Source organism: Malus sylvestris, chromosome 12 (assembly GCF_916048215.2).
Source record: "Malus sylvestris chromosome 12, drMalSylv7.2, whole genome shotgun sequence".
In the NCBI taxonomy this organism is placed as follows: domain Eukaryota; kingdom Viridiplantae; phylum Streptophyta; class Magnoliopsida; order Rosales; family Rosaceae; genus Malus; species Malus sylvestris.
In genome coordinates this window covers 1,508,930-1,535,638 of record NC_062271.1, presented here as the reverse complement: position 1 = coordinate 1,535,638, position 26,709 = coordinate 1,508,930, and the positions used below count along the sequence as shown (strand labels likewise).

The 26,709-nt window shown below is 36.8% G+C and overlaps 5 protein-coding genes across 6 annotated transcripts; 2 read left to right on the top strand and 3 right to left on the bottom strand.

Moving 5' to 3' along the window:
- Positions 1–273: 273 nt before the first annotated feature.
- On the bottom strand, positions 274–5,776 carry LOC126593485 (uncharacterized). The gene is made up of 13 exons (XM_050259570.1): positions 5,450–5,776; positions 4,896–4,938; positions 4,048–4,074; positions 3,836–3,925; positions 3,358–3,497; positions 2,611–2,782; positions 2,415–2,522; positions 2,020–2,139; positions 1,867–1,887; positions 1,507–1,565; positions 1,241–1,331; positions 939–1,044; positions 274–594 (listed from the first exon to the last, which is right to left on the bottom strand). Exons 1-12 carry the CDS (start codon positions 5,707–5,709, stop codon positions 970–972), a joined length of 1,206 nt encoding a protein of 401 aa, XP_050115527.1. The 5' UTR covers positions 5,710–5,776; the 3' UTR covers positions 274–594; positions 939–969.
- Positions 5,777–10,483: 4,707 nt separating this feature from the next.
- On the bottom strand, positions 10,484–13,714 carry LOC126593487 (protein PLANT CADMIUM RESISTANCE 10-like). Of its 2 annotated transcripts, none has more exons than XM_050259571.1 (4): positions 13,547–13,714; positions 12,622–12,818; positions 11,626–11,852; positions 10,484–10,870 (listed from the first exon to the last, which is right to left on the bottom strand). In XM_050259571.1, the coding sequence occupies exons 2-4, from the start codon at positions 12,791–12,793 to the stop codon at positions 10,703–10,705; spliced, it is 567 nt and encodes a 188-aa protein (XP_050115528.1). In that variant the 5' UTR covers positions 12,794–12,818; positions 13,547–13,714; the 3' UTR covers positions 10,484–10,702. The 2 variants fall into 2 exon arrangements, with proteins under 2 accessions (XP_050115528.1, XP_050115529.1); XM_050259572.1 differs by having other exon boundaries at positions 12,622–12,833; positions 13,547–13,709.
- A 1,498-nt stretch (positions 13,715–15,212) lies between these two features.
- LOC126593483 (chaperone protein dnaJ 72-like) lies at positions 15,213–17,268 on the top strand. Its single transcript, XM_050259568.1, has 3 exons — positions 15,213–15,850; positions 16,243–16,312; positions 16,856–17,268. Exons 1-3 carry the CDS (start codon positions 15,444–15,446, stop codon positions 16,943–16,945), a joined length of 567 nt encoding a protein of 188 aa, XP_050115525.1. The 5' UTR covers positions 15,213–15,443; the 3' UTR covers positions 16,946–17,268.
- Positions 17,269–17,978: 710 nt separating this feature from the next.
- On the bottom strand, positions 17,979–20,561 carry LOC126593482 (probable steroid-binding protein 3). Its single transcript, XM_050259567.1, has 2 exons — positions 20,032–20,561; positions 17,979–18,531 (listed from the first exon to the last, which is right to left on the bottom strand). The coding sequence occupies exons 1-2, from the start codon at positions 20,388–20,390 to the stop codon at positions 18,309–18,311; spliced, it is 582 nt and encodes a 193-aa protein (XP_050115524.1). The 5' UTR covers positions 20,391–20,561; the 3' UTR covers positions 17,979–18,308.
- A 1,105-nt stretch (positions 20,562–21,666) lies between these two features.
- On the top strand, positions 21,667–25,728 carry LOC126593481 (C-type lectin receptor-like tyrosine-protein kinase At1g52310). Its single transcript, XM_050259566.1, has 5 exons — positions 21,667–21,952; positions 22,090–22,147; positions 23,435–23,857; positions 23,954–24,524; positions 24,970–25,728. Exons 1-5 carry the CDS (start codon positions 21,863–21,865, stop codon positions 25,493–25,495), a joined length of 1,668 nt encoding a protein of 555 aa, XP_050115523.1. The 5' UTR covers positions 21,667–21,862; the 3' UTR covers positions 25,496–25,728.
- Positions 25,729–26,709: the final 981 nt, after the last annotated feature.

Genomic DNA, 26,709 nt, shown 5'->3' with positions numbered 1-26,709 from the left:
GTGGAGATTCAAGGGAGCTTGTGATCCCAAACACGAGATGAAGGTAAAGAGAGGCCAAAGCGTCGGGTGTGAAGTTCGTTTCTCAATAAATATGGTGGATGTCTCAAATAATTGTGCGGGTTCACTTGGGTAGTTGAAAACATGCCGGAAGTAATAAAGGGTGTTCGACAACATGTTGCTGAAATTTACACCAAGCGTTAAACCCTGATGCTCGGACCAAGTTGACTACAACAATGTGCCTCTCCTCTGCGCTTAATAAGCGTTAAATCCTGATTTACAAAGTATGAAAATTTTGTAGTTTATTTTTTTTCAAAGAAAAAAAGATGTTCTTTGTTGTCAATTCCCAGTGAGGCAAAACTGGAAAATCGAAAAATAACACTGTCAACAGCGATAGCTGGGGGCGAAGTAAGGATAAGTAGCAACAAAAACAATTCTGAATGTAACAGCTGAAAATTGCAGACACCGATCTCATCTGCTAATGTAAGGATGCAGAATCGACGAAACTGGACGGGATCAGATCGGATTGGAAGAAATCCCGAAAAGGTAGCGACGAAGATTCATTCACGTACATGGCTCCCTGGAAAATTCTGAATCCTGATTCAGAGAAAGTGAAGTAAATTAGATTATAGCATTAGAGAATGTCAGGTTCAAGATTTTATGAATCTCAGGTTCAAATCTGTGTCTGCTACTACAAGAACTATGTAGCACAACAGAATGATTTGTAGAACATCAAAGTTGACAGCTAATGACCGATGTTTCGAGAGGAAAATAAAATCTTCATTTAACGGTTTTTATCATTCTCTACACATCACGAACCCAACAAAGTTTAAGCGAAATGATGCAACTCGAAACTGACAATACCATATGCCACAACAGAACATCTTAAAGCCAAGAAGCCACGCCAACATGACGAAAGAGAGAGCGAGAGAGATGCATACCTTGAAGTTTTTTATGTGATTCCTTCATTCACTAGGCTGCATTGGAGTGTCTATCCTTACCCTCTACATTTCGGTGTCTCCAGTATTGGAAGAATTGAAGTAGTATCTAAACTACATTAAGGTACAAGAATTTCAGATTGTTCAAGATATTGCTTGTTCTGCAAGAAAAAAGTTCAATGTTCGAAGGAAACTACAATAACAAATCTTTCCAGTATGTGAATGCGCTTGTACTATTTAACAAAGTAACCAAGTATGCTATGTTTGAAGAAACATATGAAATAGTGACGATATAAAAAGGATACAAAAATATCCAGAAGCATGCATCCTCCAGCATCCACCAGCCATGCAAGATTCGGACTGATTTTCGACCACTCCATGCTGTTCACCAAAATGCTAGACAACAAAGAACCACGACCGTTGGTGAAACAGATAAAATTAACACTCGAAACATCCCACATCGTGGTAAGAAAATACACCATTTACTTTCAAACTTACGCTAAAGTAAATGGCTGTAAATCAAAAGGCCAAACAGTAGTAAAAGAACCATGAAAGTTTAAGCAATATTCACCTTGCGACGTAAGCTGCATTTCCAACAACAGCAAAGATGAACATAAAAGGATTAAGCCCCTGCATATTATACAGAAAAATTCTCTCTCAATGATACTCATTTCAACAATAAGGTTATATTTGGTATTAAATATATATTTGTCGACAAAGAGGGTCGTCTTACTAGAGTATAATTAGACCTTAAAGTATATTAGTTTTACAAAATTCATATAACAAATTAACCCACAAAGTCCTAATTCTGATAAAAACTAAAACAAAATACAAATAACCCCTGAACTTGAGCTTATGCCTAACATAAACACAGATTAACTTTCTTTTTCCATCCATTATTAACTACAACAATGAAGGTGAAAATGCTTACGTCAACATTCCCCTTGCGGATCTGCAAAAAAATTGATCAAGAATCAGAAGTTAACATTGCACAGACAACTGAGACAGAAGGTGAATGCCCATATTCTATAATAAAGGGTACTACTCACGAAAGAAATTGACTACTTCGAAGGGTACTACTCACATTTAAGTAAATTTGGGGAAACCGTCCACCAATGTAAATAACTGCCATTCCCCAACCAAGGAAACTTCCTATCCCACTGCTATGTTTAGTACCCATTTCTCGCAACAGCCCGCTATTTACCTGAAATTCAAATAGTGTTTCACCAGAAAAGAACAAACTCAAAAGTTGAGAACAATAATGATGATGATAATCGGATATTCCAACTCCCCAACATTCCAACTAATAGGCCACTTATCCAATAGCTTAAAAGTTAAGAGGCAACTGAAAGCGAAAACTGGTTAACGGTAAACACTAGTGGTCTGTGCAACAATAATACTGCTGCCTAACCAGTTTTATATATAGAATCTTAAGAGTAATAAAAGTGAAGTAAACTAATACTTTAGAATGTCAACTACCTGCAACAGCCTTCTTCCTACTTGCATCACTACTCCTCGATTTGGATTGTCAACAATTAAATCAACTGATCGTTGATTAAAAGTGCAAAAGAGGGTCATCAGCGAGACCTAAAGTAGAAGAGACAAAAGTTTACATCGGAAGATCAAATGCTAGAACAACAGAATATAATTATACAATCAGCAATGTAGAGCTCACCACACACAGCGTAGTCTTGACATTATTAGATGATGCAGATTGTGTAGATGCAAGTGCACCAAGCAAGGGCTCTTCATTTGGATTTCGATTACGATTAAATGGAAGAGTTTTTCTTTGTGCTGCATGAAATCCTTCTGAAGGGGTGTGACTCCTTGATAAAGACCTTGCCGATCTGATGAATTTCCAAGAAAACAGATATCCACTTACATGATCATGATTGTCAACAATGAAAATTAGATAGATCACTGCACTGTGCAGATTTAAAATTCTGTCAGAAACCATCTGATTATAGTTTCAGACGTTCTGTAAAAATGTTACCAACTATTTCAGCTAGCAACATTTTGTTTCACAATTTCAAGCTTACATATGTAGCAAGGGTGAGCAACTGATCAAAAGCTCTATGATAAAAATCAGAGAGGCTTGAATATCTCCAAGTCTCGAGCACAAGCAGTCAAAAGGCATACACAAGTTATTGAATGCGCAAATTAAAATAGCCTAGATGACCCAATCAGAGAAACTTATTAGATCTGCGACTATCCACAACAGTAATTTTTCTGTCAATGGCTGGTATCTGCATTTATAGGCAGAACCATGTTTTGGCTGAAATTTAACAAAGGACACACTTGAGAAAATGCGTATAGAACTTTGGTGATCCAATCGAATTCTTCATCAGTTAAATTATAAAAAGCAAGACTGTAAGAGAATAATTGATAATAATTTGTCAATGTGAATGGAAAAATCAATTACATGTAGTATGATTCTCGTCCAGGAGAAATATTGGGACAAAGAATGGGTGAAGTCCATTCATTTCCTGCAGAGGGGGTGTCAATCACATTAACCCTGCCACTAGCTTTTCCTGGAACCTCAGCCGGATTAGTCTTGGAACCCTAAATTACAGATAAGTGATAAGTACATTAGCGGTATCCACTTGCTTTTTGATATAAGCATTACGCATACTCTATGTATGACTGTAAAAAGGAAAAAAGAAACCTAAAGCAGAAAGTAGTTCAATAAGCAAATGTAACGGTTATAAGTAAATTAAGTACTCCAGTTATATGATACTGTTTTATACTTCAGGGACTAGGAGATATTCAAGTCTCTCTGAGACGAACTTGAATATCTCTCTAATCCCTAAGTTATAAACTTGAAAGAAAACATGCATGAGTGTCAAAAGAGTAAAGAGCATGCACATTATATAAGAGGAGACGAGGACATAGAATCTAACCTTTTTCTGTCTCAAATTATTAAGACGAGGATATACGTAACCATAGTATATGGTCTGTACAGAAAGAACCAATGTGGTTGTTAAATACAACTGCATGCCAAGAAAACAGAGAAAGATTGCATCAACTTATTTGTTAATGACATGAAGTAAATTTAAATAAAAAAACCTATGTTGTTTAGATATCAAAGTGCAGCTTGATTCAACATTCTTACAATTGCTGTATAGTACTGTGTTGGAAGCTGCATAAGAACGTATACAAAGGCAGTTAGTCACCAATAATTGTTCCTCGTGAAAGAAATGTTTATCCAAAAATGGCGTATCTTAAACTGAGATTATGACCATAACATCTTGGGGAAGCAATAAAACAAAAAAAAAAAATCCTAATAGGCATCATGGTCAAAATTTGTGAGCAACTCTACTCCTACTTGTACATAAAAACAGACTTTATACATGGAACATGGATCAAGATAAGGAGAACATTCTCAAAAATCCTCCGGGCACAAAATCTATAAAGGTCACATGCATCCAGTCCACCTCCTCTCCAAGCACATTGTAAAAGCCCTCCTATTCCCTTCCACCCATATAACCCAAAGAATTTCCATCATAGAACATTTCCAGAGCCTTTTCCCCCCAGAATATAAACTTCTCAAATAAGCGTGCATTACACAACGCCACAAGTAATCTATACTATAAGCATACTTCATACACAAATGACAACAATGGGAAGGAAAACAAAATGTCGTCTTCTTGGAAGCCATGTCACAAGTATTGGTCTTCCCATCAGCAATTAACGAAACTAATACTCTTACATTAGGGGTTAGCTTAGCGTTCTTTATTACGATGATTTAAACTTACAGACTAAAGGAGACATGTCTGACGCAAAGTACTAACAAATACTGGAGACATGTCTCCTCTGCAAATGCGCTTTGGTCATAAAGTTAACACAAAATCATCGCTAATCATACATCATACATTTACACTCAAACAATAAATAAAAGCTAAAAACCTTAAACAAAGTTTCGAAAGCTATGAAAACAATGAAACAGTAAACGACACTCACAGTAGCTGGTTCTAACAGGCAGCCAAAAAGGTTAAACAGGTCCCTGCAAAATAATTTGATATAAAATTAGTTACAGGTCCAAATAAAAGATTGAAATTCCAGTTTGAAAACGAAAGGAATGATCCAACACATTTCAAAAATTCAAAAAAGTACACAAAATCATCAAAGAACAAATGGATTGGTGAGAGTGAGATACTCTTTGGACTATTCCAAAGCAATTAATCTTACATCAATATCAAAAGCGCAAGGACGTACGAAGGCGAAAATTGTAGAAAAACACATTGAACGTATGTCATTTGGCCAAAGAAATATACTTCAAGAACTTCAAGATTGCATTGGATAGTATAGTTTGGCAAAAGCGCTTATAACTCAAGTGGTCAAGAATATTTATGCATGCAACCGAGTTTTCATGTTCGAAATATATGAAATGACATTGACGTAACTATTAAACAGATGTGCGTTACACTAGTTGGTTAGGGCACTGTACTCCCACTCTTAAATCCTACACCATAAACCTATTTTCCGTAAATTAGAGTAGATTATTAGAATATTACCCGATAATCCAAGTGATCAAGAAAGCAAGAGAGAGGCCTTGACTGGATTTGGCCTTGTAGTTGGTGATGATTTGGGGAACCTCAGCGACACCCCAACTGAGTACGCTGATTACACCCAGCGCCAACGACATGCCGTCCTTCACGCTGCAGAGTTCGTACTTCAAGAACTTTCTCCCCCATTCCCAGCAATGCTCGCCCACTACTCCTCCCATTCCCACTCCCAATGGGATTGTTGAGCTCCCCAGCAATCCCATTCCCATTCCCTCTCTCTCTCCTCTTCGCTTCTCTCTCTCTCTCACTTCCCTCTCTGTGTGTATGAGTTGTTCTATATTGAGTGGGAGAGAGAGATTATATATTAGAACTTTAGAAGTTAAAATTTTAATTTAGAAAAAAAAAAAAAAAGTTAAACATTGATCCCTGAACTTTGATCTTATTCCACTTTACTCTCGAAATTTTAAATTTGGTTTTGATACCCGATAAATTTTTTTAATTTGTGTCAATGTCTTCCTAACCGTCAATATGTATCATCACAACCAATTTTTAAGGGCCTTATACGTCAACGAAATACTCTATTAACAAAGAAAATTGGTAAACATTTGGAGTTGTTGATACTTGATTTACAAGAAAAGGGCAAATTTGAACCAAACTCAAAGACTCGTACCCTACAATATTGACAAAAATAACCCTAAATTTGATGACAAATAACTTCATACAAAATAACGAGAGAACACTGACAGGGGTTAAAAGTTTAGAGGTGAAATTGAAATGTGTGTAATTATTTTTTTTGGAAAATTTGAAATGTGTATAATTTGGTGGCATTCATAAAGTTTACTTTTCGAATTCTAAGGATATTCTTGAATAATCACACACACAAAAAAGGTTCTTATTAATTGGCAGGCAAAAACCAAAATCCAAAAGTTTATGACAATCTTTATTTGCCTTTTTCTTTCGCGGATCTCTTCTACCAAGATCATCAGTTCAAATGATTTAGATCTTTAAAATTTCATTCAACGGTTCATTTGTTTTGATCTCTTAAAAGTTACAATAATTTTTTATCATTAGATGAAATTTTAAAGATCCGGATCACTTGATCCGATGATCTTGATGGAAGAGATTCAGAGATGATCTCTTCTCTTTTCTTCCATATATAGGATATCAGAGCCTTTATCCAAATAGATTATCATTTTTTGCTAAAAAAATGAGACTAGTTGTGAGGTATATTATATGTCGAACTTCAATGATCCAAATAGTTACTTTTTAAGTCTTCATTCATAGATTATTCTTACAAAAAATAATTTAATCCGAAACCATTTACTTATTTGATTGTCATAATAAAATTTCAATGTTTCTTATATTATAGTGGTTGTCAATTTCTTTAAACTCAATTAGATGTCTCAAAAATTTTCGATTTGACTAATATTTTGCAAAGATGACCTACAAAGTGCAACTTGAAAAAATAAACTGTTTAGATCGTTGAAGCTCAATCTGGAGATTCCATTGAATATAGGGCTTGTATATAATGAGTACAGATCCTCTACGGATCTAAAAAGGGAAGCCTAAGGATCAAATAATCCGGACCATTGAAATTTGATCCAATGGTTATAATTATTAAAACTTTTAGAGAGGTCTCCTGTTTGTAACCGTTGAATCAAATTTCAACGATTCAGATTATTTGATCCTTAGGCTCCATTTTTTTAGATTCAAAGAGGATCTGTACTCATATATTATAAACCTTTCTATTCGATATAATTGAGCCTGCCACTTATGGAAAGTACACAGATAGTATACTCCTTTCTTTAACATAATTGAGTCAGTTTTGGAAAGAAATGAAAGTCTAATCACTCTGAAAGTAAAGGGAAGAATCAAGTGGCTTTATGCGGGTCATATTCTTTGGACAAGGATTGTGTGCCCTCTCCTCCCACTTCTAGTGTCCTCTTGTGTTCTTCTATTTTGTGTGATCACGGTTAAGCCATGTCAACATTTTATATTGTTTTTTTATAGAGATAATAAGATAAAAATGAATAGTAATATAAAATGTTAACGTGGCTTAACCGTGACCACACAAACAAAAGGGCATGGGAAGGCACCGGAATTGAGGGGGCAGACAATCTTGTCCATATTCTTTTCTCGCTTAACTATTAAAATTGATTTGTTTATATTTGAAGATATAAATGGTTTTTGAATCAAATGATTTTTTGTATGAATGATCCTCAGATGAAAATTAAATAATTACACAACTTCGATTATAAAATTTAAATGGTTAAAATAAATTGATTCGTAAAAATTGAGATGTATGCGGTGTTTATAATATTGGTATCGGAGGAACTATCTATGTGCACATTTGTGGAAATATCGATAAATATATTGATATTGATTGTCTTCGATGAAAATGATGGAAATTTTCTCATATGGCAATTTTGTCGATATTTAAACCAATAAGTCGACAAAATCTATCGATTTTATTCGAAATTTAAGATTTTCTCCGATATGAGCCATATTTTTTTATAATTTTTTTGATTTTTCAAACATTGGATATATGTGCATTTTATGGAAAAGGCCGTTTAACCCGGAAAATGTGGAACAAATTTGATAACTTAAACTTTTTTTTACCATGTAAAAAGTTTTTTTTTTCCAAAAAGGGATAGTTTTTCATCACTAAGAACAATCAAGTACAAGGGCTTGCCATATGGGAGGGCTGAAAAAAATTCCCAAAAAATTCAAACCAAAATCATCCCGAAAATCCCATTCTGAAAAATACCGAAGTATTCGATATAGGATTGGTTTTTCAAATATCATTTTTTCGCTATTCCCGAAATCCCGAAATATTTTGTTTTTTTATAGGGTTTTTGGCTTTCGGTCCGTTCCTCTATCCAATAGATATCTTTCTTCTTCACCTTTTTCTTTTTTTATTCTCCCCTTGTCTGCCATCTTCACTTACCATTCATTTATTTTTCTTTTTTTATTTCTTGATAGCATCATTGTCTGCCATCTTCCCACTCCCATTGACAGCCATCCTCTATCTCTTCTCTCCCTCCACCGACTCCCTCAAATGCACAGATGGAAGCAAGCCCAACTTTGTAGCTTCTCTGTTTTTTGTTTTTTTTGTTTGTTTCAGATCCAGAAAGCTTCACGAATTTAGGATTTGGAAACAACCACACATCGATGTCATGGCATCAGAATTCTACGAAGCGGCGCCATCGCTGCAAAGCAGAGTAGCCCTCCGATGGCGATTTCGTTCGGCAAAACATGGAAAAGCTCACACATCGGCGAGGATGGGTACCTGATTATGTTCGATGCACGTCGCAAAGCTCTCCGACTCCCGAAGGCAGCAAAGACAAACCCAGGAATGAGAGGGATGGAGATGGGGGTGGGGAGGTCGACGAATCTGGGACGAGGTGTGGCCGTGTGGGCTGGCAGGGGAGTGGGAGGTCCATGAATCTTTGATTTTAAATTGGGGTGTTAAATTTTGATGCAGGTTCGGTTTGGTTTCGGAAAATCCCGAAATACCGAAAATATTTAGGAATCAACTTCGGAATACCGAAATTTTGATTTGGGATCGGTTCTCAGATTTTCATCCTGAAAATAAACGGTTTGGGACTCAATATGACGTTTTTGGTTCGATATCCCATACCGAACCAACCCTATAGGTACATTTACATAGGTACATTGTCTTCTGTGCCTCACATAAAATCATCGCAAACGACGAGGCCACACAAATCGTTATTGCGACACAAACAAATTGTCGAAGCAACACATAAAATCTACTAAATACTTAAAAACTAAACCGATGACGTGTCCACGTAGGAGATGGGGTACATAGGTGTGGGTAGCAAGGCAAAAGAACGAAGTGTCCTTGCTAAAGCCGCGAATCACTGACCACGTCAAAAGTTGGAAGCTAAAAGCATAGCAGATAGTGTTATGGGCAGAAAGTGGATTCTCCGAAGCCACTACGCGTTTCGGCCACTTCAAATTTGTCTACAGAATCATACAGATACATGAGGTGTGTTACACTACGTTGCTTATGCGTGCGTGGAAGATTTCTCACTGTTACGAGGAGCACACACGGTTCAATTCGAATCAAATTTAACCTCAAACTACGATCAAACCAATCAACCGTTCAGCTGTGTAATTTAGTTCGGTTTGAGTTAAAGAAACTGAATTACTATCGGGTGGTTTGGTTCAAGGGGTTCGATGATCTAGGTCCAAAACTAGGAGAGAGATCTCCAATCACATTCGTTCATCGTACATCGTGTGATCAGTTTTTGTCAGATACTGTTTATATTCAATTTTAAATATAAAAATTTACAGTGATTTCTGACCACACAATGTGTACGATGAACATATGTAATTAAAGAAAGGATCTCCAAGATCCTCACAAAAAGGATACGGCGAGAATCCTCCAGGACAAAACTAGTCCAGTCCTAGAAGGTAATAAAAGCAGCACCAGTGCAAAGCAAAACGAAAACGAAAGAACACATCCAATCAGACTGATGCGTGGGACAAAAAGATTGAAAGCAAAAAGGCAATGATAGGAGGATGGGGATGGGATGGCAGGATTGAAACGACACAAAGTTGATCCCAAACTCGAAACCCTATTCCGAATCCGAACACGAAGCCAACCGAAACTTCCGACTCAAGGAACGTGTAATAAACCGCAAATGCGGCAAAATACAAGCCATCGGTTGTTGCTCGTAATCTCTCCAACTGAAGCTAAGTTGAGGAGGGAAACCTCACACGGGAATCCTCGGAGAATAAGGAAGAGGTATGAAAGCAGCAGACAAAGATGGTGTAAGTTGTAACCTGGCAGTACGGATCAAAGTTTAGCTGTGTCCCAATCCACAGTGACACTCGAGCAAAGAATTAGACAACGAAAACCGAATGGAGATATTGCACTTTACAGGATCGATATAAAGAAGTAATACCTGTAGCAACTGCATCCACGAGAGAGCCCGCAGTGATCACTTCAAACTTGGAAGCAACTAACCTTTCTGGAGTCAACCAACAGAATGATGCAAATGCTATCATGCTCATAAATGAGGTAGAAGAGGGCCATTTTCACATATAAAAGAAGGAATGAGAAAAGTACATCGTGCGGATAACATAATAAAATCAACCCTGGTAGAGACCAAAGAACTTAAGTAAAAATAAAAACAAACCGTGGAAGGCTTCGATAATATTATCCATTTAAGGGCAGGAAGAAGGTTGTATAACCTAAACCAAATGCTGATCCTACAGGAGTACTAAAACAGTGGTTTACATTTGGAGACCTGGTTCCATTGTCTGGACTGACGGGGCTGTAACTACAGCCAGACTCAGGTCAGGAGGGCTGGAATCAGACTTTTCACGGATCTCTCGGTACTCTTGACAAATGGCACACAGATGGCAGAAAAAATGAGTGACAAAGTCTCCACATGGCGCTTCCTACAAAATTCATGGACAAGAATTATTTCTCCACAGCATGACATTCCAACTATTCTGACAGAAACCCTAGATTATCTGATAAGCCCTAGTGGAGTAACAAAATAAACTTAAGCAGTTGTCACACAAAAACTTGGGAGCAGCCTCTTCATAAATGGGGGTAAGGCTAGCCAACATTCACCTCTCCCAGACCCTACGTAAAGCGGGAGCCTTGTGCACTGGGTACGACCTTTTAGTTGTCACACAAAAAGTTTCGAGTAGTTCATGACCTTCCCCAAGCATATTATATCAAAGTAATCAAAATTATGTTCCGCCATTGAGCCCTATATAAAGTCACATTCCCTTACCACACAAATGATAATTACATCTTTCCTTTGATGATAATATAATCCCGCATCAGCAACTCGAAGCCTTGCATGACAAATGAAATGAAGAACCATTTATTTTATTTTTTATCCTGTAGTGGTAAGCCTTACATATTGTGCTGCACAGGCATGAATTGCCACTTGGTTTTGCGTTGAATACTCGAATTTTAACATGGTATCAAAGCACTTAACCAATATGTCAGGCCCAACGGCTACAATAATCAACCATATTTTGTAGTAACCATCAAACCGTCAAAAGCATATTGAAACTCAGATAAAAAGTAAAACAAAAATCAAGAAGGAACCGGGAGAATAAAAACACAAAATTAAAAATTTTCTACTCTTAACAGTTAACAGACTTTAAGACTGTAAAATTGATAATCAATGTTATACCTGAAGATTATACTTTGTTCTGAGGGCACTGCGGTAGCCACAAGCATAACATGCAACAAAGCATCCCGGTATGCCCAAAAACAGACCCTCAGTCAATAAGCAGCAGACGGTATTAACCAGTGCCCACAAAATAAAATGAGTCATGCATGATCCTAATAATGTCCCAGAACCCAGAAATTCTGCATTCTTTCCGAACAGAAAGCAAGGACAAAACAGACCTACACAACCTGTAAAAAAAAAAAAATCAGCAATTAGATGGTCGTTATTGTTTTGAAAGTCATAATTTGGAGACATGATGGATGAAACTCCTCCTACTGTTACGAACATATATAGCAATGGTTGGTACCTAACGACCAAATGTTGCAACTTATCATGATAAACAAAAATAAAACAAGTCAGATTATCCTCTGCCCATGTACCTCCTCTAACGTCTTAAGAACATTATCATCTATTTATTCACCACTAACAACACAGAGTATATACCAGCAGCCAATGCTTTACCTCACACCAGACTGGATATTACCTCTTTAAAATGAGATTTAAAGTACTTAGTAACATATCGATCTTATTGATAATCTTTATCCAAATTTTGTCCATGAAAAATTCAAGGGGGCATTCTATTAATGTACACTTCATAACTTGAAGTCATTCTAATCCTATAATGATTCCTACAGTTCTCGTCAAGTTTTATCAGACAATATATTACTGTATGATCTTAAAACATATCTGGGCACGGTTACCTGCTGAAAATTCAGATATTGCAATGGCTTCTAACTACACAAAATGATTACCAGTCACGAATTCAGACTAAAAAGAGGTCCTCCACATAATGAAGAGGTACTCAGAGTACATTAACGCATAAAAACTAAGAGCTGAGCATATGGTATTGTATGGGGTTAGTTGAGAACGAGCTACTTTTTGTTTTCCCTACTCAAGATGCACCTTCTTAATTTTTCCTCCTGATAAATCAAGGTCACAAGGCAAAAAATAGCGTACAGCTCTGCATATCGTCACAGCATGCGCAGATTCCAGAAGACCATTGTTTGGGCCCATCACCGCTGCTTTGCTGCATGGGAGGGTCTTCACTGCACAACACAATCGCTGATTCAGAATCCGACATTCCCAACGGAACGTAAGCAGGTGGAGCATAGCTGCTTTGGCCCTTCATCTTTTTCTCCGGTGACACAAATGATCTGTACCCAGTACCCCTAAGTATTAGAAACAAAAAAGAGATTATCTGAGTCAAGGAATGTGCTAAACAGACCACATTTGCAATCCCATATATATGTCAACAAGTCACAAAAACTCTTCTATTAAGAAGTATCCAACAAACACAATGTGAGGGAGATAAATGTTCTGGCGGGGCAACGCTGCTCACAATATTTATGAGGTAAGTGATTTCCGCACACCCTTTTCCTCAGTGCACGCATAATCAAGTTCATTTCTGGCCTTTGTAGGGAGTAAAATGGGCGACGCCAAGCCAACAAGGCTCCTGCTTTGGGAGGGTCGGGGAGGGGAGACATCTGTCGTACGCAGCCTTACCTTGCTTTGCAAAGAGGCTGTTTCCACGACTTGAACCCGTTACATTTCGGTCACAAAGGAACAACATTTCCGTTGCGCCAAATCTCGTGAAAATCATTTCCCTTTGTACAATTAGCAACTACTATTCAAATGCTAAAATTGAAACTAAGAGTAACAAACTCGACGAATTCGACACATAAATCAATCATCACAGAGAATAATCGGATTCGAGCACAAAATTTGAGATTCAGGCCTCGGTTTCAGAGAAGAAATCAACAAATATAACACACACAAAAACTAAAGAAGTAAGATTTTACCGTTAAAATCTGGTAAATGGAAATCGAAAGCGAGACAATTTATGAAAAATATAAAAACACAAATCGGAAAATAAGATTCATACCGGGTACGCCGGTTCGCCGGTGGTGGAGGAGATGAACAATCCGACTCTTCGGTTCTGTTCCGTCGTTGGGAAAGTGAAAAATGACGAGAGCTAACCGGGTCTGAGTCGATTGGGGGAGAAGAGGGACCTGCACTTTTGCGTTGCTTTGATTACCTTTTGACCTTTTGATCAAAAGAAAGATTACCTTTTGACCTTTGAATAAATTTTAATTACAGTTTGCACCCTCGTAGTTTGAGGCTTGTAACTCTTTCGCCCCTATGTTCTAAAAACTATGGCAAAAGTTAATTTCATGGTTACAGCTTGATACATTGGTCCCTTTGTTTGTCAGTAAATCTTGAAATGTTAGGTTTTGCTTTTAGAGGAAATTATAGCAATCATATCTTAACTTGAATCCAATTAGAGAAATAGTTCATTAACTAAAAACTCGTGACCATTAGTCTCTTAAACTCATCAAAACATATAGTTATTGTTCTTTTTGTCAACTCCATTATAACTTCAGTCATAGTGAGTCACGGTGAAAAGACCATTGTTACAATTGAGTTAAAGTTGAGGGACCATTACTCTATTTGGGTTAAAGTTGAAAGACTACTGCTCCAATTGGATTGAAATTAAATGATTATTGCTACAATTTTCTCATTTGGTTTTCTATATTTTCCCATTATCTAGCCTCACATATGAGATAAGTGATTCATTTTGACGAAAGTTTTGATGGAATTGAGAAAAATATCAACATCGTACGTTTTGACTTGTTAAGGAACCAATGATCACGAATTTTTAGTTGAGAGATCATTACTCTAATTTGATTAAAGTTGATAAGTCATTGCTACAATTTCCTCTTACTTTTAATATAAAAATTTCACAATACATTATCATTATGAATTCGATAACTTGTTAAGCATAAGCTGAAATCCATTGATAAAAAAGCAAACTCGATAAATTCTAAAGCAGTTATCATCAATAATTTGATGAATGCAGAGAAATATGGTATTAACAATTTGTCACTTTAGAAAGAAAAAAAAGGGGAAAAGATATGGATTAATGTGTTACAACACCAATCCATGGGAGTGCAAAGCATAATAACTCACTTTCTTCACCAAATCATGTTTTAAAATTTTGGAAAGAGATCCTCTCCGAATCATTTTCCACCTAATCCACCTAGTATGGAATCCGAACAGTTGAAATTTGATCAAACGGCTACAGTTGTTATCACTTTTAAAAAGACTCTTTATTTGTAGCTATTAGATCAAATTTCAACAGTTCGGATTCCGGACTAGGTGGATTAGGAAGGATCTTTCCTAAAATTTTAACTACTTGGTGTATTTAATTGATATTGCTACTTGATATAGACAAGGAAATGTGAAATATGAATACAATAACCACGAGTCAGTGGTGTAATAGTAAATGACGGATTGCGAGGCTTCCTTCAAATTAAAAATTGGATGTCTTGGGTTCGAAACCGTTGGTGTGGAAGTCAAACTTATGACCAGGGAATGATGAAATGCTTCTTTGAGTATTTTCCAGCCTTTAAAATGTGTAAATAACCATAACTTGACACCAGTTGTTCTCTTAAAAAAAAAAAACTGAATACAATTTTGGGGGTCACATGAGTAATTCAACCTTTATCTAAGTTCGGCAGGGTATAATGGGGAAAGTAGTATTTTCAGCTGAAATATCAATTGCGAACTGCAAAACTTTGAAGAAAGGGAAGCGGCTATGGCGATGCCACGACGTTGAATAACCCAACCCTTCATTCTCCAAGACAAAAACGCATTGATAAACCCTAACTCCTCAATTCCTAATTCCCAATTCCCAATTCCCAATTCCAATCAAAAAATTGAAACCCTAATTACGAAATAGACGATCGTTCGATCGAGATAATCTATCAAATAACGAAATTATGGATCACTACAAGGTATTGGGGCTGACGAGGAACGCGAGCAAAGCCGAAATCAAGGAAGCGTTCAGGAAGCTGGCGGTGAAGCTGCACCCAGACAAGCATTCCGCTTCCCCCAAGGCGGAGAGAGACAGCGCCACCGTCCGATTCAAGCAGGTATCCGAGGCCTACCAGGTCCTCACCGACGATCGCAAGCGCGCCGACTACAATTTCCAGAGCTCTCGCCGCCCCCACAGCAATTACAATACCTACACTCGCAGTTACGGTTATGGATACAGTAGAAGTAATACTTACAGTTACAGAAGAGGAGGTGGCGGTTCTGGAGCCGCCAACAGAGCTTCCTCCGCCTTTGAGAATTTACTCCGATATGTCACGACCCGCGCTTTCCTTCTCAATGTCTCCGTAGCAGGGTAAGATAAACTTTCTCTCATCTCACTTGTCTGTAAATTTCCTTGGTTGATTTTTACATTCATTTGGAATTGGGTTTGCTTTCCAGTTACTGTTAATTGCTTAATTGCCGAACATGTTGCAATTACCTAACTTGTTATGGAAGTTAGGGTTAGCTGCATTTTTCCGATTCCGTTTATGTTCACGGATTAAGCTCAATGTTAGATGTTGGCTCACTTGGCCTGCTGTTTTCGATTCTAGTTAATTCGATGCTGTAAAAAACATACATTTTACCTGATGATGCGAACATGGAATTACATTTAGCGTGCCCCTTTCGGAATTTGGATAATCAATGTAGGATGTTGGGTAAATTCTCTCCTTGGAAATGGTTCATTGGTATATGAATTTTATGCAGGGCTTTCTTAGGTGGCATGGCAGTTGTTAATTTGGGCTGGGATGCCTTCTGGAAGATGCATAATAATGAGGTACATTGCTCCTTAGTTTCCCTCTTCACACTGGACTTTTGTTTCTCAGTTCACGCTTTCACTAATTTTTGCTTATATAATCCTGTGGGTGGATCCGTCGTTTGTATGTTTATAGAAATTGAGCCTAAATTTATCTTAAGGCTGTAAATATTTGGAATTATTAGATGATTTCTTCGGGCAAAGCTATGTGATTCCTTCCTAGAAACTGAAGAAAGTTTGATTATTGTCATTTAGAGTGCTTTTTATGTACTGTTGTGTAATGTAAAATACAAATGCCAAAAGTAAAACTAGAGATACGCACGAATATAATTTTCTAATATGAGCTCCAGTCAAGCATCGAAGGACTCCTTTTTTAGTGACATGTTTGAGCTACTTTAGGCTGATTTGATTTTAGACCTCGTCTTGGTGAGACCAGAGATGTCTGTGGGAAGGTGAATTCTAAATCCCTTCTTTCTTCATTGAGGAATGTCCTGTGATGGTTGTATAACTTCGAATGAATCTTTCCAACATTGTGTCACTGACATGCTTTTCCTTTTCATTCAGAAATCATTTGAAGAAGCCATGAGATCCATTCGAAAAGCCAAAGTACATACAGAGAAGCAGTCGGAGCCAGCCACCAAAGTCCCTAGCTAACCTTTTGCTAATTGTACTTACATGTCCTCCTGCTCAAATCACCACAGTTACGTGCAAATAAAATCAAAGTTCTTACCAGTTTTTGAGGACAAAGTATGTCTCATTCAAAGTATTTGTATAATCTATCTATGCTTGATTCATTATTGTTTGTTCCTCTCAACTATTACGTACTTTGTTTGTGTAGATAGATTACAATTATTGGAACGCTTCAATGGCGGTTCTGTATCGTATATAGAAATTTTTTACTGATGTATCTTTGTATGCACAAACCAAAGTGCTTTTCTACTAGTACAGATAAAACCAAAGTTCTTGTTAGTTTCTGATGATCAAGTGTGTAACTTTTAAGGCGGTTGTGTGATCTATCTATGCTTGATATGTTGTCTCCTATTTTCATTTTTACTCTTCGCTGTTGAATTGCCTCCCGTTTTATCTTTAGCTTGTACCCATTTTTATTTGGTTGTAGCTTGTTAAGTTATTACAATTGTGTGAGGATTGGTGGATCAGTGATATAGATAGAGAGGGGAAACTCTGTACGCTTGGGAATTTTAGCCGAAGTTGAAAGATGGCGGAGGTGGATGATAATTGTAGTTTATTGAGTGAAGGCGGAAAACTGTCAAATGCGGAGACAAATTAAATTGATAGAACATATGACCAACAGTTGAAGTGATTCTTAGTTTAGATAAATTCTATCTGTGATAGTTCTGGAATTGCAGGAATTGTGGAGTTTACATGCACAAGCCAACAGGGCCCAGGGAATTGCCATCAGATTCTTCTACTGCAGTGCCTTCGTTCAACAATTGATGCCTGAACAATACTGGAAGTGAAGTTAGTCAGCGGAATGAGCCAAAGTTTGACGGACATAACCAGTAATATTTTGACGTCTATATAGGCAATGGGTGCGCTATCAGGTACATGTCTTCTACCTTACGTTTATTCGTTTGGCTTGATTAACGTGAAAGTTCCATGTCTTGTGTTTGTACAAAAGAAAGCGTCCATTATGTTGTCTTTTATTTGGAGGCAAGGCCTCAATACATTCTGTTAAACTCCATATTTCATAAACTAAACCCTAACTTGATTGCCGGAAACATCATGGCAACTATAACCGCTAACATGAATTTCCACTGTAAACATCGACTACAATAATTTCTCGGTGACATTTTGCTGCATCGTATAACTAACAAGTGATACATATACTATGCACATACAGGATTAGGAAAAGAAGGAAACCCTAGCAATCCATCATCCCAATGTTGGGGATTCAACGGGACATAATCCAACAAGTATCAACGACCACTGCATAAGGTTGGTTCTGTTGTGCCTGTCCATTTGCCTCCGGTTGAGCTTCATCTCCACCGTCCCCGGTTTACTCATCAGAATTCATCCTCAGCTCTGTTACAAGCCGCCCGACCTTGTCATATTTTTCGATGAACTTCTCTTCCCAGTCCTGTAATATGCCAAGTTCATCAGGGCCGAGACCTTCGAGGTTGCCGTTTATGTCTTGGGGTTTAAAAGACAGAAGAGCCAGCGCTCTGCTAACTTCCCTTCCAGCAAACATGGCGTACGGTCCACCTGGTCCGTAGAAGTTCCTGCATTGCATGTTGTATTGTAAGATGCATCAAATTATGATTTTAATTTGCACCGAAATTTGAGCAACCAATTTGGCCGCTAAATTTTGAACAAATTGTCGTTTTAGAAACTCAAATTTGAAGTCCATAAAATTTGTCCGAGTTTGACAAAGGAAAGTGATTTTCACGTTTCGTTTTATCCTTGTGCACTCCTTCCCTTTCCTTCGTCGTAGAATTCGAGTCAATCAAAGCAGAATCAATATAAACAAAATGAGGAGCGCAGAGGACATCAAGCGAGTATACAAATTGAGAAATCCTTCGATGAGTCGGGAATATGGTCCGATACAATAAGTGTCATAAAATAATTAATTGGATTATACAACAAGTGTCGTAAAACAATTAATTGGACATCAAGCGAGTATACCAATTGCATTATTATACTTGGTATACCAAGTCGTGCTGCCGACACTAAAAAATCTCTCTTAAAAATCACTTTCTGTTGACAACATGCATAGCATTGGCCATTGACTTTAATTCTGTTAAGAAGTTTCATCAAAATTAAGCACATGTTGTCACCAGCATAATAGTAACATATGTATAGTTGCATACTTTACTAAAAAAAGGTTCGATAACTATTTTGTTTTTATTTTTTTTGGGTGGTGTTATGTACCCACTCAATTTTTTTTTCTCAAGTCTCAATTTTCAATCGTCAAATTGAACGTGTTGAAGAACATTAAAGCATCCCTAAATGATATGTCAAAAGATAAATGTCAAATGTTAATTTGATGGTTAACGTGATAATGTCAGATTTTTTTCTTTTTTTCAACCGATATGTTTTTTTTTTGTTTTAAATAATATTTGTATGATCCATTTTAAAAAGAAATCAAATAAAATAAAGTTTTAAGATATATAATTAATGCATTAATAAAATTCACATAAAAAATAATTAAAGAGGTGTAATATTCACATCCCAATTTTACTTCTCACATATATTTTTAATTTTCAACCGTTATATAAGATAATTTGAAGAAGATCAACGTACATAAATTATTAAGAGGCATGTGAGAAGTAAAATGAAGTGTATAGATAACACATCCCAAATTAAAAATTATTTGACATCACTTTTTCTTATATGTAAAATTTGACATATAAAAACTTATATGTCAATTCATGATTGACATATCAGTTAAAACTTACTCCTATCTTTAAATTTAAAGAAAATTAATGAAAATGATTTGAAAACTTTGAGTTTTTGAGTTTTAATGATAAGGACAAAATAAAAGGAAAATGAATATTAGTAAATTTGACTTTTTAGTGTAAAAATATAATTTTTTGTTAAATAAATTGTAAGTTTTTCGTTAAAATTCACTTCAATTTAATTACATGGTTTAACATCTCCAAGTCATAATGGACAAAAATTAACAAAAAAAAGTACAAATGGAGTTTGAATAGCAATATTTTTTTTCTTGAAAATTTCAATTATGGGAAAATCAAAGAAGGGAAAAGAAGCAGGAAAAGTACCTGGAGGAAGAGACGTCGTAGATCTGAGCTCTGATGGCAATAAGCAGCGGCTTGTTGGGGTCAGACCCGCCGTACTCTCTCAGCTGCTCCTCCGTCATGTCTCCCATTTGTACCGACGAGCCTCTGGCCGCCCCCGTGGAATTGAAGTATTTATTCACAAAATTGGATTTGGAAATAGGATCGACGGTGTTGATGGTGGCCGCCACCGGAGGCTGGTTGAAGTCTTCGGGATCCACAAACATGCCAGTGACTATTCTGTAAACCACGACCATCATCCCGGCGATTGTGAAGAAGGCCGTCGGTGACAGCCCCGTGTACCGCCATATCTCCTCCATCACTGCTCCGTATATTCCTTCCATTTCTCTCTCCCTACTCTCTCTCTCTCTCTCCTTCTCCTTCTTCTACTTTTAATTTGTGAGTTATTCCTGCTCCAACTTTTCTTTTGGGGTCAATTTACTACACTTCACCTACCAATTTCTGTCTCACCTACCTACTCCTGTATTTTTTTTCTCTAGTTTCATTTTTTTTAGGAATTCTGGTATTCTTTGCGATGATTACGGACATCCATGAATTGTGTACGTTTATTATAAATTATTTTAAATTTTTTATAGTGCCTAACAAAATTTGATCACGACAGTTATAATTCACAAATTCTTAAAAACCTCACAACAAAAATTTCGAAGAAAATGTTGAATTTTTTAGTAGAGTGAACCTTATTTTAACGAAAAAGTTGATTTTTTATAATAAAAAAAATCATGATTCAGAGTCGTAAAACAACGGCTTTGTAATTCTCTCAAAAAAAAAAAAAAAACGGCCGGCGGCTTTTTAAAATTAATGAGGAATTTAATTGAGAATTTGAGAGATTTTAATAGATTTATAAATTCGTGGATTTTTATAGAGTTTAATTGATTTGTAAAGATTTCACAATTCCCTCAAAATTTCTTGTGGAGATATAAAATTTATGGATACTTAAAATATATTATAAAATCTCTCTAATTCTCTAATTTTCTTAAATTCTTTAAAATCAATTTCTAATTGAATACACCTGAAATGTTATAAACTTCTTTAAAATCCTAATTGAATACACCCGGATTTCTAAGGATTTTAATAAATTATCTTAAAATTTTAATTGAATATATCTTGAATTTCATAGAATCACTTAAAATCATGATTTAATACTCCTATATTCATTAAAAGAATTAAAATCCCTCAAAATCTCAATTGAATACACCCCTAAGTCTACGTGCAATCATCCAAATTGAAAAGGGATTATTTTCGGATTTCTTCCACCAAATTCACCCAATTAATTAATTTAGACTCTTAAAATTTGATCTAACGGTTACAAATAAGAAGTTTCTTTAAAAGCAATAATAACTTTAATCGTTGGATTAAATTTTAAAAATCCAGATTAAGTGATTAAATAAATTTGGTGGAAGGGGTTCGGAAATTTCCATCAAATTGACTAAAAAATTCCATCAAATTGACTACAAAACTCCAAATTTCCAAATGTCTGCGTACTATCAACCAAATTTCCATCAAATTGACTAAAAAATGATTTTTCCAAAAGAAAAGTTAAAAGCGAGACATCAAAAGTCAAAGTACATGTGCAGGGTGTTTGGCCTGTTTACTCTAAATTGAATGAAATGCGAGTAAATGTAACTGCGGGTAAATAAATTCTTAATTTTAACCATCCAGCCCTCAGTTTTTCCAAAAGTAAAATTTTGCCTACAAGTGACTTGCCTACAGCTTCCTTGCTGCTGCGTTGGGGCGACGATCTGAAGTGAAAGGCCTCAAATTTTACCTACTTACCATTTTTTCTAGGGTTTATGAAATGGGTTTGATGGAAGGGAATCCGATTGCTGTGCAATTGGTTGCGCCTCTGATTGTTTGCATTCTGCTGGGTGCATGCGATTCACATAGGGTAAGTAAGAAAGTATGATGCTCAATGTACTTCAATTTTCTTTCAATTTTGTAAATTTTTTTTTTCTATTTAATTTGATCTGTTAAGATGTTTTGAATTGTGGATTCACTTATTGAAGCTACACTCTCATTGTTTAGGTGTATAAGGAGTCGATTCGCAGGCATTTGGTTGCTTCTGGAACTGAAGAAAGTAAAGGTGTGAGTAACCCTTTTCAGCTCAAGTTCTAAATTTTACTTTTGAAATCCTAATTGTTTATAGAAATTCTTTTTTTCGCTTTGCGGAAATGGGTATTTTGAGTAGATTGTAGACAAGAGTTGACCAAAAAGCCTTCCTTTTAGTGTATATTGTGGTACCTTTGGAAGGATGGTATGAAGTGTTTTTTGTTGGAAAAATTAGGGTCTAATTGCTATAATAAATTACATAGAAAATCAAGAAATAATTCATGCAATTATATATCACAATAATAATGCATGCACATGAGTAACCAATATTAAATGAACATGATATAATGGATTAGAAAAACCTAGAAAATACGATCGAGGCAAGTGTTGGACACTTTGTCCTTCAAGACAAGTTTACGCCCCACTACGGTGCTCATGGTTGATCGACGCATGTCTTCCAAGATACAACGACCCCGTCCTTGTAATAGTAGCACTCCAAATCACAAGGCTCCATGAATCACGATTGTGTTGAAAACTCTCATATGAACTCAATGAGACTCTAATATTTAGTGCACTATATTTATGATTATGTAAAACAATGAAAAGTTATTTTGTGATTATAAGGGGCTTCCCTATTTATACAATGTGAGATACCTCTTTGGAAAGCATGTGACTATTCATGAAGAGTCAAAGGTTGCAACTCTTCATATGAGTAGAAACATCTTTCTACCAAAAAGCTCCATTTCTAATTTCCATTCAATTAATAAATTTAATATAATAAAATTATTATTAAATTTTACAACACTTTTTTCACCGTTGAAAGTAAAAATGCTTCTCTCGAACCTCTGACGATGCATTTAGGTGATGGAGTTTAAGAGTTATAACAAGGCATTCAATTTTTTGTTACGTATGTAGAACAATTGGAACTGTGACTGCTGAGGTCTGAGATGCATAAAATATGCTATTCTTGATTGATTGGTTACATATGATGGAAAAAAATGAGCCGAGCTATGCAAGGCACAAGAAGATGCATGTAATTTGTCTCTAGAAACAAATAATCTTAATGCTCCTAAAATCATCAGTGTACTGTTATACCACTGAAATTAAAGGTGTTGAATATGTTGTTCGCTTATAAGCTGCATTAGTGTGCATTCTATTCGACAGTATGCTGGTAAAGAGCATGTTGATAATGTTCCGTTGTGTCAAATGCGGAAGGGTGTTCTTGTTAATTTTGATTGCATTATAGTCTATATCGCTTTATAATCTATATTGCTTTATAAGCAAGCTATGATGTTCAATAGTTTTAATCTTTTGGAAACAGAACCATGCCCTACTGGTTGGATTCTTGGACCTAATAGGAGGAAGTGCTTTGGTTATATGAGAAGCCCCCAACCATGGAACGAGTCAGAAACCCATTGTAAAAGTTATAATGGCAACTTAGCAGCATTCAAAACATCTCAAGAACTTACGTTTGCTCGAAATCTGTGTGCTGAAACCAGTGGCTGCTGGGTTGGAGGAAGAGGTGTCAACTCTACCATTGGTCTTGGTTGGAAATGGTTTGATAATACTTCGTATTGGAATTGGTCTTTCTTTCCTGGGGAACCTCTTCAATCCATTTGCAGTAACATCTCTTGCCACACCAATAGTTCTGTCGATGTATGCATATTGGTGACTAATAGATCCACATCTCTCTCGGCTGAAAGATGCAATACGTCTCGTGATTTTATATGCATGGTTGATTTAGGTATATATTGTAATCTTTGGTCAAATACAAGTCATTACGAACTCCAATCTTGCATTTTCTGTCCAGCTAATTTAATTTTGCTCCTGTTTCTTTCAGGGAACAGATGTTACCACATGCATTGCCACAGAGAATATCTTATTATCCTTGGAGTAGTAAGTGGGTTGATTCTCTTCACAACATTAGCTGTAGTCATTTGGCTTCTTGCATACAAGCGGAGCAAGAAGCGCAGACGTTCCCGCAAACTATCTAATCCAGCAGAAACTGCATTAGTCCCTCCGTCATGGAAAGTCTTCATGAAAGAGGAACTAAGGTCAATTACAAAGAACTTTAGTGAAGGAAACCGTCTTCTGGGAGATGCCAAGACAGGAGGCACGTATAGTGGACTTCTTCCTGATGGCTCAAGGGTTGCTGTTAAGAGGTTGAAGAGATCTAGTTTTCAAAGGAAAAAGGAGTTCTACTCTGAAATTGGAAGGGTTTCAAGGCTTCACCACCCAAATTTGGTGGCTGTGAAAGGCTGCTGTTATGATCATGGTGATCGCTACATAGTTTATGAGTTCATAGTTAATGGACCTTTGGATAAATGGCTGCACCACATACCTAGGGGTGGTCGGAGCTTAGATTGGGCCGTGAGAATGAAAATTGCCACAACTCTTGCTCAAGGAATTGCGTAAGTTAAACATCACTTTTCGTTTTAGTCTTAGGTCAAACAAAGATCTAAAATCTGAGACTGGTTGTTCACTTAGATCTTTTCTCTGTTTGCATCTATTTCACGGCATTCTTATGATCATGATAGTTATCATGTCTCCGAGATCTCACTATCATGGTTTCTGATATGGCTTTCCCATGACTGCTATCAGTATCGTACATTAGTCTTAGCTTGGACGTTTTCCATGCATTTATTTATGATATAGCTTTCCCTTGCTTGCTCAATTGTTGGCCTTTAGTGTTGGTGGTCATGCCATCATTGTCAATCTTCATTTCTGTTTCTTGTTTCGGTGAAAAGTGTCGACCCTTATTTCATCTTTCTACCTTCGACTGCAATGCGAAGGATTTGAATGTTGCAGAATGAATCATGTTTAACTGGTGGTTCACCTGTTCATATGTCAAAACAGGTTCTTGCATGACAAGGTGAAGCCACATGTCGTGCATCGTGATATCCGTGCCAGTAATGTACTGCTTGATGAAGATTTCGGAGCACATCTAATGGGGGTTGGTCTGTCAAAGTTTGTCCCATATGAAGTGATCCATGAGAGGACCGTGATGGCTGGTGGCACATACGGATACCTTGCTCCAGAATTTGTCTACAGAAATGAACTTACGACAAAGAGTGATGTTTATAGTTTTGGTGTGCTGCTGCTTGAAATTGTCAGTGGACGTAGACCTGCACAGGCCGTTGATTCTGTGGGTTGGCAGAGCATTTTTGAGTGGGCAACACCTCTGGTTCAGGCTCATCGCTACCCGGACCTCCTGGATCCTCATATAACCGCTTCTTCTTCTGGGATTCCGGAGGCTGGTGTGATTCAAAAGGTGGTGGACCTCGTTTATGCTTGTACACAGCATGTCCCATCAATGCGCCCGAGGATGTCACACATTGTTCATCAGCTTCAACAGTTAGCCCAGACTCCCGTTCCAAAATAGTTTAATTTAGCTCCGGGTTAGTATCTATGCGTACAAGTAATGAGAATTTGTGATTTATTTGCTTGGTTGATTAGAAGCCATATGATCAACTAGAGTTTAGCAGCTAGCCTGGATGCAGGGTTTCGGTTTCGGGTTTAGGGTTTAGGGTTTAGCACCACTAATTGACAAACTTCTTTGTAATCAGTATTTTATCGATCATATCCGTCTCTTGCAACAAAACAAGAATTAGCTTATTCTGGGTTCATGTATTGTAGTAGCAAAATACCCCATAACTGCCCCTAGGCCCCCTATCCACCCACCAGACAACCGTCCAACACCATCGCCATCAACACTCAGGTCAGCTCACGACGGCGACCCACCTTTCGCCAGCCACAGGAGAGTACTTGTATGGCACGGGGTGTTGGTGTGTTGGTGATAGGGATGGGCAAATACCCATCGGTTATAGGTAACCGCGGTTACCCGTCCATTTAAATTTCATGGTTACGGTTATGGGTATAACCGTTTACCTGGGAAATTTAAATGGACGGTTATGGGTATTAACTACGGTTATAAACGGGTAACCATTTACCCATTTATTTTATATATGTAAAATTAACTCAAACCATGTTCTCTATCGGACAGAACTTAGATCAATGCTATTGACTACAATGCATGATTTCTATAGCTAATATAACATAACTTTCCTTAACCACTTTAAATTTTATATTACCTTCATTGCTAACAATTAAAAATATCATCTGTAAAATATTATTTCAATTATTGGAATGGTATAATGACCTAAAAAGTTAAAATACGGAAATGTATGATGAATGCACCCTATAACGGTGTTTAATAGAAAATTATGACAAATTTTTCTTTTTTAATTTTCAAATTGTTAAAAACACATAGACGGGTGAAAAAGGAGTAAATGGTAAAAATGAAAGGATAAACGGGTTTAAAAATGATAAATGGGTAAACGAGTATTAAACGGTTACGGTTAAATGGGTACACGGTTATCGGTATGGTTAACCATTTATAAACGGTTATGGGTATGGGTATAACCGTTTAGACAATTACCTAACGGGTAAACGATTATGCAGGTACGAGAATAAACGGTTATAGATAAATAACCGTGATTACCCGCTCGTCATAACCGTTGCCTATCCCTAGTTGGTGTATCTATGCCATACAAGTTGCTCTCTAGCCATAGCCCACATCCTATTATGTGATTTCAC

Bases quoted from the DNA above. Each gene is read 5' to 3' on its own strand.
- LOC126593485 (XM_050259570.1), bottom strand. From the start codon at position 5,709: ATGGGAATGGGATTGCTGGGGAGCTCAACAATCCCATTGGGAGTGGGA. The intron at 1,888-2,019 runs GTGAGTAGTACC...ATTTTTTTGCAG, and splicing joins TTCCCCAAATTTACTTAAAT to ATCCGCAAGGGGAATGTTGA. The intron at 1,332-1,506 runs GTGAATATTGCT...TTTGTTGTCTAG, and splicing joins AATGCAGCTTACGTCGCAAG to CATTTTGGTGAACAGCATGG.
- LOC126593487 (XM_050259571.1), bottom strand. From the start codon at position 12,793: ATGAAGGGCCAAAGCAGCTATGCTCCACCTGCTTACGTTCCGTTGGGA. The intron at 11,853-12,621 runs GTACGCTATTTT...TTTTTTTTACAG, and splicing joins CTGTGACGATATGCAGAGCT to GTTGTGTAGGTCTGTTTTGT. The intron at 10,871-11,625 runs GTATAACATTGA...TGAATTTTGTAG, and splicing joins GAACAAAGTATAATCTTCAG to GAAGCGCCATGTGGAGACTT.
- LOC126593483 (XM_050259568.1), top strand. From the start codon at position 15,444: ATGGATCACTACAAGGTATTGGGGCTGACGAGGAACGCGAGCAAAGCC. The intron at 15,851-16,242 runs GTAAGATAAACT...AATTTTATGCAG, and splicing joins CTCAATGTCTCCGTAGCAGG to GGCTTTCTTAGGTGGCATGG. The intron at 16,313-16,855 runs GTACATTGCTCC...CTTTTCATTCAG, and splicing joins GGAAGATGCATAATAATGAG to AAATCATTTGAAGAAGCCAT.
- LOC126593482 (XM_050259567.1), bottom strand. From the start codon at position 20,390: ATGGAAGGAATATACGGAGCAGTGATGGAGGAGATATGGCGGTACACG. The intron at 18,532-20,031 runs GTACTTTTCCTG...CATGCAATGCAG, and splicing joins TACGACGTCTCTTCCTCCAG to GAACTTCTACGGACCAGGTG.
- LOC126593481 (XM_050259566.1), top strand. From the start codon at position 21,863: ATGGGTTTGATGGAAGGGAATCCGATTGCTGTGCAATTGGTTGCGCCT. The intron at 22,148-23,434 runs GTGTGAGTAACC...TTTTGGAAACAG, and splicing joins TGGAACTGAAGAAAGTAAAG to AACCATGCCCTACTGGTTGG. The intron at 23,858-23,953 runs GTATATATTGTA...TGTTTCTTTCAG, and splicing joins TATATGCATGGTTGATTTAG to GGAACAGATGTTACCACATG.